This window comes from Lacerta agilis, chromosome 2, assembly GCF_009819535.1.
Source record: "Lacerta agilis isolate rLacAgi1 chromosome 2, rLacAgi1.pri, whole genome shotgun sequence".
Classification (NCBI taxonomy): Eukaryota; Metazoa; Chordata; class Lepidosauria; order Squamata; family Lacertidae; genus Lacerta; species Lacerta agilis.
The window spans coordinates 53,418,752-53,431,119 of NC_046313.1; the positions used below are offsets into that span (position 1 = coordinate 53,418,752).

Consider the following 12,368-nt stretch of genomic DNA (forward strand, 5'->3'; position numbering starts at 1 on the left):
GAGATGCAATTTCCTTCCTTTATAGCTGCAGGCTGTGACAATCCCTCTCTTTCACTTGTGCTGCACTAGGGAAGGCAAGTGGTATATGTCTTGATCTGTGCTGCCTAATCCAAAGCTCCACAAGTAAAAGTCTTTTCTGTTCTGTTCTCTTCCACTATTAGTGAATGGGGAATATCTGTTGGCTGGATTTGAGTATATTTATAATTTTAAAACTGCCCTGGAGCTTCCAGTTCCTTCTCACTCTCTCTGATTTAAAGCCACTCTCCTTTATGAAAAACAAAAGCAAAGTAGTCATTGATTATTTCTCTCTTGTCGTTTAATCTCCTTTATTTGCATACAGTCTTTTTTTTTTGTTGGTAACTATAAATTGTATAAATTTGCTATTCATCTTGATAATCACTGCTCTACAATAGTCACCAGCTATCTAGCAGTCAGGATCCCCCACCCTCGCTACATTCTTTTCCTCCTTAGAAACAAACTATGTCCATTTTATTTGGCCTCTTTGGCTGTGTGCACAGCAAATCAAGCCTAGTGTTGCTTCATTTAAAGTGACCGACAGCTTAATCAGCTAACCTGTCCTCTGGTATGCCCAGGAATAGTTGGAGTTTAGTTTGCCAGACATGTTGAAATCCCACTAACAATAAGAAGATTGCTGATTTGTGAACTAGGTTGCACATCCCTTCATCGACATCCCTTTTGTCTTTCTAGGAAAATTTCCAACCATCTAATTTTATTACTTGCATTATTCCTTGTTATTTTTTGTTAGTATCGGAACATTTTGTAAACCAATTTAAGCACTCTGTGTTTCAAAAGAAGTAGTCTATTACTGGAGAGTCAGATAGAGTTTTTAGAGAAAGCTCCATCAGTTATAGACAGTGCTAAGACAGTTTTTCTCACAGCAGTCATTCTCTATAGCTTTTTGCACATCAGTCTGTGAATAGTTACTCTCTGTGGCTTGGTGTTTCTTGACCTAAGTTATTTTCCATTGCTCTATTAATGGATTGTGACTGACAGAATTAAAAAAAACCACACACAGGCAGAAATAGGATGAAAGACTCACTTGTCCCTACTGGAAATATACTTTTATTACCTGGTAGCACATCCCATGTATTGACCTTGGTTTTGGCACCTTTTTGAACCAAAAAAAGTAAGTCTAAAACCACAGTTGTATTATTGTGAAGTTCAATTATGAGATAGTTTTCTCTCTTGTGCCTCTGTGTAGTCACACATATGGGAATATGCATATACTTCCCCTTATGCAGAGCCATATTGACTTTTGGTATGGTCTTGCAGTTTTTATTTATTTATTTAATTAATTTAGTCAATATATGTCACATTCTTCCTCCCAAAGGAGCCCAGGTCACCAAACACATTACTTACAATATCATTAAAAACATCTTAGCTGAAACTGGACCTTTCAGAAGGACTAAGCTGTGCTGGACTAACCTGTGCTGAACAAAATTTACCTTTTACTTTTGTACTCACTGCTCTCATGTTGCTACTGTTACCATGTTATTATGGTTCATTGTTTTTTTTAATTCACAAAAACTAAATATGAAACTTTAAAATAATGAAAATAATAATGAGGGAGACAGATGCACCTCATCAGAGAGGGCATTCTGCAAATGGGGAAAAACCACTGAGGAGGCCTTGTCATGGGTCGATGCCAACTGAGCAGTCCCCCAATGGCAGCACCACCAAGGTCTCACCTGCTGATGGTACAGTTTGAGATGGGTGATATAGGGGAAGATGCTCTTTTAGGAACTTGGGTTCTAATCCACTTAGGGTTCTGTATGCTAATACTTATACCTTGAATTAGGCCCAGTAGCTCACTGGCAGCCAGCAGTTTCAGGACTCAAGACCTATGGTCCCATCAGGCTGTCCCACTTACCAGCTTAGCAGTTGCATTCTGTACTAGTTGCAGCCTCTGAACCATCTTCAGGGATAGCCCCATATATAACACATTATAGTAGTACAGAAGGCAGATCACCAGATCATGGACAACTATATCAGTCCAAGGATGGTCATAGCCTAAACTCAGCATAAGCAATCCTAACCAAAGAAACAACTTGAGACTCTAGTGAGATGTTAGAGTCCAGGAGTATTCTCAGGTTATGAATCTGTTTTGAGAGTGCAGGCCCTCTCAGAACAGGCCTTGCATCTTATTCAAAGACACGGGAACCACTCACTCACAGCACTTCAGGATTCAGCCTCAGTTTATTGTTCCCCATTCAGTCCATCACTGAGGAAGTATAAAGTAAGCCATTCTCTCAGCAGAGCTGGTGGAATAGGCACCATCTTGCAGAATTCTGACACTCACTCTGAAGCCTATTGATTCTCCAGAGCCTTGTGAAGGCAGTGAAGAACTTATGGGAGAATCTGTCCTCTGTCAGTGAATTTCCTTATTATGGAAATGAGCCAAATAAAACACAGTGGGCCAAAAGGCACCCTCCCCTTTTACAAGGAGTTCCTTGTGAGATGAGAGGACTTCAGATATTATTCACTTCTTGAGGAAGCAAAACAGGAGGCTAGTAAAGGATAGACCAAGGCCCTGAAGCTCATCAGTCTGCATAGGAGAAACACAAACCAACAGTATAGCCATCTTCTTGACCCTCATGAGGTAATATGCATCAGATAATCAGATGCTGCAGAGAAAGAGAAGTGTTAGTAGGCTAGAAGTGGCACTAATTCAAGTGCTGTAACTGCTTCCAAGATACAGAACCTTCTGCATTAGCAGCCCTGCACTCTTAAATCTGTGAATGTGCAGTGCATACTCTGAAAGGAGGTTTCAGTAAGCAGTTCAGTTTTACCTTGAGCCTTAGAAACACACCAACTTGTAAACAACAAGAAGAGTAGGTTATTATTTAAGATCTCATGCTTCCATTGTTAGTGAAAATTATACCTTGTTTTGCTTCATTTGTGTAGAATAACTATGTTTTTGTTTCATTTAAACACTGACACCTTCTAAAACTTCCTTGCAGTGATGGTAGTGTAAGCCAATCACAGGACGACAGCATTGTGGGGACAAGGCAGTGCAGACACAGTTTGGCAATTATGCCTATTCCTGGCACGCTCTCGTCCAGCAGTCCTGATCTCTTGCAGCCTACAACCAGCATGTTGGATTTTTCTAACCCTTCAGGTAAAAAGACCCTCAGTTGTTAACCGCTACCTTTCCCATGAAGTTTTTGTAAATCAGCATTGACAAGCCAATACATGGTTGGCTACTTATGGGGGCACGTTAAATGCAGTTGCCAGAATTTGTGACTCTGATGCACACCTCAGGAGCTGCTGGGTTAGTATTTGGGAGCTGGCCTTCTGAAAGCCGTGTTGTTGTTGCTGCTTTCCTGTATGGGTTGGGGCAGAACAGCAGTAAAGGTGTGGCAACAGGGAGGGTTCAGTGGGTGCACAAAGTCCAGCATTCCCACCTAAACACCTACATGGCCCCAACCTCATCACTACCCTGCCCCCCCCCCTACAGTGTTCCTGTAAGCAGCAGCAATGCCACTGTCGGGACGATGGCTCCACCACACAGCTGTGCTATGCCACCCTGACACATCTATACAATTTGGGTTTGCCAGATTATTCTAGATAAGTGTCAAGCAGTGTTAAAAGAATAAATGAAAAGAAGAAAGAAGAAAACAATAGGTTCCTATATTTACAGAGACTTCCTGTGCTCATTAGTGCTGTACACAGTACAGATTTGTTTCTAATGGGGCAAGTTAATGCATTTATCATCATGCTTTCATAGCTACTACATTTTTAACCATATACCATTTGAAGTGTTTAAAGAAAACGGAAGACTACACCCACAAACCTTTTATGCTGCCAGCAAGTATATTATCCCAGAGGTACCTTTTCTGACACAAATGAGGAAGCCACCAAATTTACCTTTTGTAATTTTTTGCTTACAACTAAGCAAGTCCACAAACTGGATTATGGGAGCTGTGTGCTTCCCAAAAGTTTTGTCCTGCCTTCAACTACCAAGGGCAAATGTTGCCCAACCTGAAGTGAAACTGCTCTTCAGATAGGTACCAATAGTACTTTCTATCAGTGGAGAAATATCAACTGGATTCCACCTATCAAAGTTAATTAATTGGCAATGTGCATATCCAGATGCTATTGACCCATGATCACTGCTGACCTAAACACATCTTCGTTCCTTACTGTGTCAATCTCTTTACAAAACTTAGTGTGCGTCTTCTGCTGTCACATCTTTTCACTGCAGTAATCTAAATCACACCTAGGCCTCTTAGAAACAAAACAAGAAAAACTCTTCTGTGTTTTTATACCCAGATCACATTTTTAGCTTAATTATGCACTCTGACAACACATTGTGGCATAACTTTATGTTTATGTAACAGTTTATGTATCAACTTCTGTTTACACTTGAAGAGATTTCTTTTCAATTATGTTAGCTGTGATTAGCTAATATTTCTCAGATGTAACAAGGAGTCAGATTATTGGTATACAGTTTTTCATAAGAGGAAAATCAAAGTAACTTGTTTTCATATCCACACATATACAGTGTGTGACTAATGATGTCAGTGTAAAGTCTGGATTCTGACTTTCCCCCCTTCTTTTTATCCTGCAGCGGTTGGTTTTTACTGTAAGTATTCCAATCACTGGCAATCTGATGATTTTATAATTTGTTATGTTTTTTTTAAAAAAGCATTTTTGAAATTCTACTTTAAATGGTAACATTTTTTCTAAGCAGTCAGAGTGGTAAAGCCATTTTTCAGAAGTATAGCTGAACCTGTTTTGTTTCAGTGCCTATAATCTTTCAGTGTCTAATCTTTCAACATATGTGTGAGTCAGACTATGTAATAATTCTTTGATCGCTGTGCAAGTATTAGCTTGCAACATACTCTAAATTATTGCTCCTTTGAGGGTTAGAGATGGCTGACTTTTGTTCCTAAAGCTTCTCATAAATATAATGGCACTTTCCTATAAAATACCTACCTTGTCATCACAGTCACGTTTTGAGAAATGCATCTATGCAGGACAGAGATTAATTCAGTGGAGTACCAAAAGTACATGAAGGAAACAGTACGTGGCCTACATGGAGGTGCAAAAATTGTGTGGAGGAAGGGTGACTGTTGTTGATTTTTTGAAAAAAGTTTTCCATGCCTGTCCATGCTATCTTTGCTGTTAGGATTCATAGAAATAACTCCATTAGAGCCATTATAACTTAGTGGTAAGATTGCTGGACTAGGAGCGAGGAGACCCAAAATTACACTTTCTAAGGTATCTTTGGAATGAAGAAGGTGTAGCAGTTATACTCCTGTTCTTCAGTCTTGGTGTGTTTTTTTATTTGTTTTTTGGAGGGGGGCAGTTGCAAAAGGTTACAGTAAGAAACAAAATAGAAAATTCTTTCCAGTAGCACCTTAGAGACCAACTGAGTTTGTTCTCAGTTGGTCTCTAAGGTGCTACTGGAAAGAATTTTCTATTTTGTTTCGACTATGGCAGACCAACATGGCTACCCACCTGTAACTGGTTACAGTAAGGTTATAGTAAGGTAGTTTTAGGATGATGAAAGTACAACTACGGCAGAATCCTTGCATCCTTCTTGGATGTAAATATTGCTGAGTTCAAATCATTAGAATGATTCAGAAATACTGCTTTTGTTGAACACTTCAAACAGGAGAGATAAAGAGGATGAATTTATAGGGCTTGTGCTTTTATAGCAAATTTGAATGCCAGCTGTTGGGAACTAGTTACTTGTGTAACTGATGTCTGATTCAGACATGCAGCCAAAACATGTGGTTGAGTCTTTCCCATACTGTACCATTTCAGATTGCAGGTGGAAGATAGCAGATTTCAGTGTTGCCTTATGCCAACCTTTGCCAGCCTGTTGTCCTTCAGAGATTGTGGACTACAACTCCTGTCATCCCCAGTTGATAGGAGTTGTAGTCTAACACATTTGAAGGGTACCAGGTTGATGACAGTTTGTCCTATATAATAATAAAAAATAAAACTTTTTGCCCTTGGAAAGAGAAGAGAGTTGTCCTTGTCTTCTCTTGCTATGCTAGTTTTGTTTTTCGAAGGACAGGGATTCTACACATGTTGTTCTCTACCGCCACCTGCACCACCAGCCATGCTGTATCTGCATGTTAAAATCAGATCTGTCTTAAGATTGAGTCACATCTGGCTCTGTTCTGAAAAGCCCATTTTAGAAGTTTGTTAATTGACTTAGGTGATACAGGGCAACATGAAGAAAAGAAGCACGTGGTCATTTAAATTATATAGCACTCTGCACCCTATCAGCTGAATTTTCCAAACCAATTCAGCTTCACAAAGAGTAAATTGTCTATAAGAAAAATGAATCAATAAACTAAACTTGAAGCTTAGAGCCTCATTGATTTATGAGACACTTACTACTTGCCATAATCCACATAAATTGTCAAGTGCAGTTATTTTCTAAATTACGTTAGCATTATGTAACACTGAAGGTCCAGAACAAAGAGCTACCTATTTAGTCAGTGGGCACAGGGAGAATCAAAACCTTTTAAAATAAAATTGTGGCTGTAGAAAGAAATAATATATATATATTTAAAGATAACATACATGCAATATAAATTTTCATTGCTTTTGCTGAGCAAACAATAGTACACATATGCTTACATGAAACAGCCATTTATTGTGATAGAAAACAAAGCTATATAATTTAAAAAACTTAATGCCATTTTAAGGGAATAACTGTATACTTCTAATTTTTTTAACCTAGACATTCCCGATCAGGTTATAAGAGTTTTCAAAGCCGATCAACAGAGCTGTTATATTATCATAAGCAAAGACACTACAGCAAAAGAAGTCGTAAGCCATGCAGTCCACGAATTCAATTTGACAGGAGGCTCAGAGACCTATTCTCTCTGTGAGGTTTCTGTGAGTCCCGAAGGAGTCATCAAACAGAGAAGGCTTCCTGATCAGTTCTCAAAGTTAGCCGATCGGATTCAGCTGAATGGAAGGTAGGTATTCTTGCATCTTTAAGTAAAGGACAGAAGGAAGAAAATTGTAGGGGGGGGGGAATAAAAAGAGGAATCTCTTCCAATGAGCATAACACCACATTTACTTTCTCTAATGTTAGAAAAGCCAGTTGACTATAGTGGTTGCATTAGTGTTGAGAGACCAGAGTTTTAATCCCTGCTAGGGCTGTGTGATAAATCGCCATATTGTTGAATACCGGTATTGAAATAACGTCGTGATAATTGTTTCAATAAGGCAATATACCGGTGAACAAAAGATGGAGACTTAACAGCTTGCCAGCGGGTAGCCCAGCTGAACCAATACTTTACAGATAATTTTCAGATAAATTGCAGGCACTGTGTCTCCTCCTTTGTTTGCTCTCCCCCTCCTCCCTCCTAACCAATGAGAAATGACAATAAGCCCTCACACAAACCAGCAAACTCTTTAAGTGGAAAGATACTGGTGAAACTGAAAGAGTTTGCTGGTTTGTGTTAGGGCTTATTGCCATTTCTCATTGGTTCAGCTACTTATGCAGAGCCTGCTAACAATTCAGGATGAACCCCACATGGCTAGAAAATCAAAGATCCAGCGGCAAAGTAAACAAAGAATGCAAACAAAGAAATGGAAAGCACTTCTTTCTTCCCTCACGCTCACCCGCACCAATGAAAAAAAGAGGGAAAAGAGTTTTTATTTTTATTTTCTGGTGGTGTTTATGTTTGTTGGTTCTCTCTAAATAACTTTCCTCCATATTAAAAATGAAGAGTTATTATTATTATTATTATTATTATTATTATTATTATTATTATTATTATTTAAAGGAGACTATCTTTTTGCTTGCTTGCCCTCCCTCCTTCACTTTGATAAAAAGGGAGAGATTGCTAGGATGAGGACTTTTGGGGGGCCCTTCTGTTGGGGGGGGTAATGGAGGGGAGTAGATTGAGCTGGCTACCTTTATGCTGAAATGGGAATTTGGGTACTATGTGAGAAAGATGGGGAGGTTGTTTTTTTGTAAGCAGTGCAAGCGAATGTGTCTACTCGCAAGCAAGCCCTACTGAATTCCTTACATTTTAAGGCCCTCCACCACCGCGGGGAGCCTCATCAAGGCCCTCTGCTGCTGCAGGGAAGCTATGTTTAGCTATGTTGCTACTTCTCTGAATTTTGTATTAAAAGACATTTAATGTTTGTTTCTCTAACAATGCTTTTTAGGTATTACTTGAAAAATAATATGGAAACTGAGACTCTATGCTCAGATGAAGATGCTCAAGAATTGCTTAGAGAGAGCCAGATTTCCCTTTTACAGCTGAGCACCATTGAGGTAGCTACCCAGCTATCAATGAGAGACTTTGAATTATTTCGGAACATTGAACCTACTGAATATATTGATGAACTATATAAACTTGAATCTAAAACGGGGAATGCTAACCTAAAACAGTTTGAGGATGTTATGAATCAAGAGACATTTTGGGTTGCCACAGAAATCTTATCAGAGCCAAACCAGCTTAAAAGGATGAAGATCGTAAAACATTTCATAAAAATTGCTCTCCATTGTCGAGAGTGCAAGAATTTCAACTCTATGTTTGCTGTTATAAGGTATGTTATTCTCTTTTGATAGATAGAAAAGTAGTAGAAAACTAGAATTAAAATGAAGTGCCTGATCATAGCCTTAATATCAGAACTTGAATAGTTATTAGCAGGTCTAGGATGTGCTTGGTAACTTAGTAGGTATGTCATAACGTACTGATAGAAGTTTACTGAAAAAGAAACTTAAAAATGTACTTATGACTCTTAGGGGTTATGAGGTGTTGTTTATAGACATGGACTCTTAATACATTTTAGTTAAATGTACAATAACATCTTTAATTGCATGAATATAATATTATTAATAAAATTTATTGACCAGGTTCCAGATAATCAGGCAACTAATTTTTCATGTGGACAAGCTAGCATACTTTGTACCCGACCTCATGGAAACCTTCACTTCAGAAAGCATTCTTTTATCCACACTATTTCACTCGTACCGCAATATTTTTGTTTATGGTTTGGAGGAGGCTCCTTTCTATATCCTGGGATATTAATATGGGTCAGGAGCACCCTCTTTTGAATAGAGTGTATGAATTTGTTATTATTTGATAACTGGTAATGTGAGAGTTATTTCTTGCAGTGGTCTTAATCTGGCACCTGTAGCCCGACTTAGGGGCACATGGGAAAAGTTACCAAGCAAGTATGAAAAGCACCTACGAGATCTTCAAGACCTTTTTGATCCATCTAGAAACATGGCAAAGTATCGCAACATCCTTAGCAGTCAGAGCATGCAGCCTCCAATTATTCCACTTTTTCCTGTTGTCAAGAAGGACATTACATTTATGCATGAAGGTAATGCCACAGAGAAGTAATGAGCCAGCTTATTAAATTGCATATTAATACTTCATTGGTTTGCGCCAAGGGATCTGAGGTTTTCTGCCAAAGAGGACATGATTAGCGCTAAGATTAAATATACTACGGTGCACATAGAAAATTGTAAGCAGAGGGAGAGCATTTCACAAATGGGGAACCACTGCAGAAGAGTCCCATTCTCATGTTGCCACCCTCTGGACTTCTCTTGGAGGAGGCAAATGAAGAAGGGCCTCAGATGATGATCTTGATGATCTCGAGAGTCTGGGTAGGTTCATTATTACAGTGCCTCATGAGACACAATGCTCACAATTCCCTATTCCTTATTAGCTAATAATGCTGATTATTTCTAGTAGCAAGCATCCTCCAGGAGTCACTGAAACCTTGGCCAAATGAACATAACACCAATTGACAGCATGTTATTAATGTGAGAGATGTCAGGTTCTTGGTCATGACAATTTAAATCCAGATGGCATCAAAGTAAATACAGAGAGTGGTGGTGGGTAAATGTGTTTGATTGAATTCAGGGGTGGGAAATCTTCAGCTCAATATTTGCCCATAATGCCCTTTTTCTTAAACCATGCCCATGCGCCAAACAGCTGATATCACTGAGTGATATCAGCTGGTGAGCAGCAAGTTCAGTCCTGCAGGGTCCTGTGCGATGGCGCAACAGCAAACCCCCCCCCCCCGGCGCTGTTGGGCCTGCCCTCACTTAAATATAATGCACCCACCTCACAGAACACCAATTCCATGAATTCCTACAAACTACCTCAGATTATCTTGTGGGGGACTTGTGTGAGGGGAAAAAAATAATTTGGAGTCTCAGGGAGGATTTGATCAAATAAAAAAGAGAGCTTTTATTTAACAAAGGAAGTTTATGACATAAAGTGGGTAAAACATAGGATACTTCAGATTATAATGGTATGTCACTTCAGTTCTTTTTCAGTTGTTGCACAGCTGTTGCCGCATAATACTTTGGTTCTTAAACAAGGTGGTACTTCCTGTCAGTTACACAGCCCTTTGACAACCCTACTCCTGAGGTACTCCAAGTAACAGACCCAAGGGATCTCCACACCCCTCTTAACTGGTTTGGGAGTCTTCTCTTTTTGTAGAAGAATCTCTCCCCTCCTGACTGGAATGAGTCCTAAGTAGACTGTATTCTCACAGCTTTTACTTCTTCTGGTTCAGCCTCAGCCTCCCAGTTAATTCCTGGCCTAATTACTCTTACAGGACACCACACACTGTTCTTCACACTAAGCTCAGAGACTCCTTTCTCTAGCTTGTGATATATTCCTCGAGAGTGGGTGTTTCTACCCAGAACCATCTCTCCTCTCACTATCTCCCAACCTGACTCCTAACCGGTTTCCCAATCTACCAAACTGTCTCTCCAAATCCTCTCCTTTTCAACCCCCTCACCTGGAACGCTGGTGGCCAATCAGAAGCTGCCATTCATTAACTGTTTGCTGGTAGGGAAAAAGAAAAAGAAAACACCTGGTGACCCAACCTGCCCAGCAAAACAAACTTTTCCTGCTTCACCAGCACATTCTGTGTGGGGAACACATTAGCAAACTGGACCCCTCCCCCACCCACATATTAACCTTGACAGTCAGCTGATGTCATTATAACATCAGATGTTTGACTATTAATCGCTACAATGAAGAAGGAAATTCAGCAGGTACAACATCATCCCTGGTCAACAAGCTACCCATGTCAAAACCCCCACTTTATATAGCTATTGCAGTATAGGGCCCCTGCCTCCTTACATCTGTCCCCCTAACTCTCAAAAACCATGAGAAAAATGAAAATTAACAGTAAAAAAATTAACAGTACACCCCCATATTTGGCTTAACATTGTCTCCTGTGTCTGAAAGAATTGAAAACTGTTGAAGATGAATTCTTTCCACCCTAAATTAAGAGGTAGAACCAATTTTTAAAGGGCAATGACCTTGTTGCTATCAGTTTCACGACCCTTTTATCATTGGAAAATCAAAGCGAACACAGACCAATTGTAACATTTTCTTTCTGCTGACAGCTGCCATTATAAAAACAATTGAGTGAGGGTAAAGTTAGCATTTTGACTGGCATCCATACCCTGCCTTACATCTTCTTGTGGTTTTAACGACACTTGAATTTGAGACCTTTGACATCTGTTGGTGGCTTATGATATATGAGAGAAATAACATGTCGCTCTCTGAAGTGTTGTGAACCCTCTTAAGGTTTTCTTGCACATATTTTAATTGTATAGGAAATGATTCAAGGGTGGATGGCTTGGTAAATTTCGAGAAGCTCAGAATGATTGCCAAAGAGATTCGTCAAGTCATCAGAATGACTTCTGCTAATATGGATCCAGCAGTAATGTTCAGACAAAGGTATGGCGTTTAAAATGTAAATTTGGGTGCAGAGAGGTGTTCTTGTGTGGAGGAAACAATATGTGTATGTTCACATGTTTGTTTTTTGTTTAATTTCATTGTTTGTTAACATTTATCATGGGAAAGTGAATATGAAACAAATGTAGATTAATGCTGATTGCAATGCTTAAGTGAAGTTTTACAAAAGTTTTTAAATAACATTTGGCGTATTTCAATATATGAAAATTTCAATATATGAAAATGTAACCCAGTAAAATGTAACGTCATATAAAAATTCAGTTGTAATATGATCAGTGCTAGGATGCAATAGATAATTAATTTGTACTGTCCTTGAGATTGGGTTGTAGGTTCGAAAGGGAGTGAGTGATGTGTGAAAAACAGCACATGCCAACCTAAGTGGAGGTTTCCTTCAAAATACATGGTCTTTTAAACTCCCAACCCTTTGGTTCTCTGTGCTTGTGTATTCACTGCACATAGTAACAAGTTCTGTCTCTATTCCACTGAAAAATGTGTGTCACTGTTTTAAGAACTGTTTTACTTAATGGAAATTTTCATTTCTCTTTTTTCCTGTCTACATCCTCTTCCTTTCTGACTCTCAACTGTGATTTTCCCCCTTTGCTTTTCTTTTTAAATACATGCTTCATT

General features: G+C 39.1%; 1 protein-coding gene across 4 annotated transcripts in view; it reads left to right on the plus strand.

The window, feature by feature from the left end:
• Positions 1-12,368, plus strand: part of RAPGEF6 (Rap guanine nucleotide exchange factor 6) — an 87,374-nt gene that overhangs the window by 48,399 nt on the left and 26,607 nt on the right. For 3 of the 4 annotated variants that reach the window (XM_033140075.1, XM_033140072.1, XM_033140074.1), the window contains exons 12-17: positions 2,982-3,139; positions 4,592-4,606; positions 6,725-6,965; positions 8,170-8,553; positions 9,125-9,336; positions 11,600-11,723. In XM_033140075.1, the coding sequence (XP_032995966.1) occupies positions 2,982-3,139; positions 4,592-4,606; positions 6,725-6,965; positions 8,170-8,553; positions 9,125-9,336; positions 11,600-11,723 (1,134 nt within the window). The remainder of the gene's footprint in view (positions 1-2,981; positions 3,140-4,591; positions 4,607-6,724; positions 6,966-8,169; positions 8,554-9,124; positions 9,337-11,599; positions 11,724-12,368) is intronic. The other variant, XM_033140073.1, reaches the window with a different exon arrangement.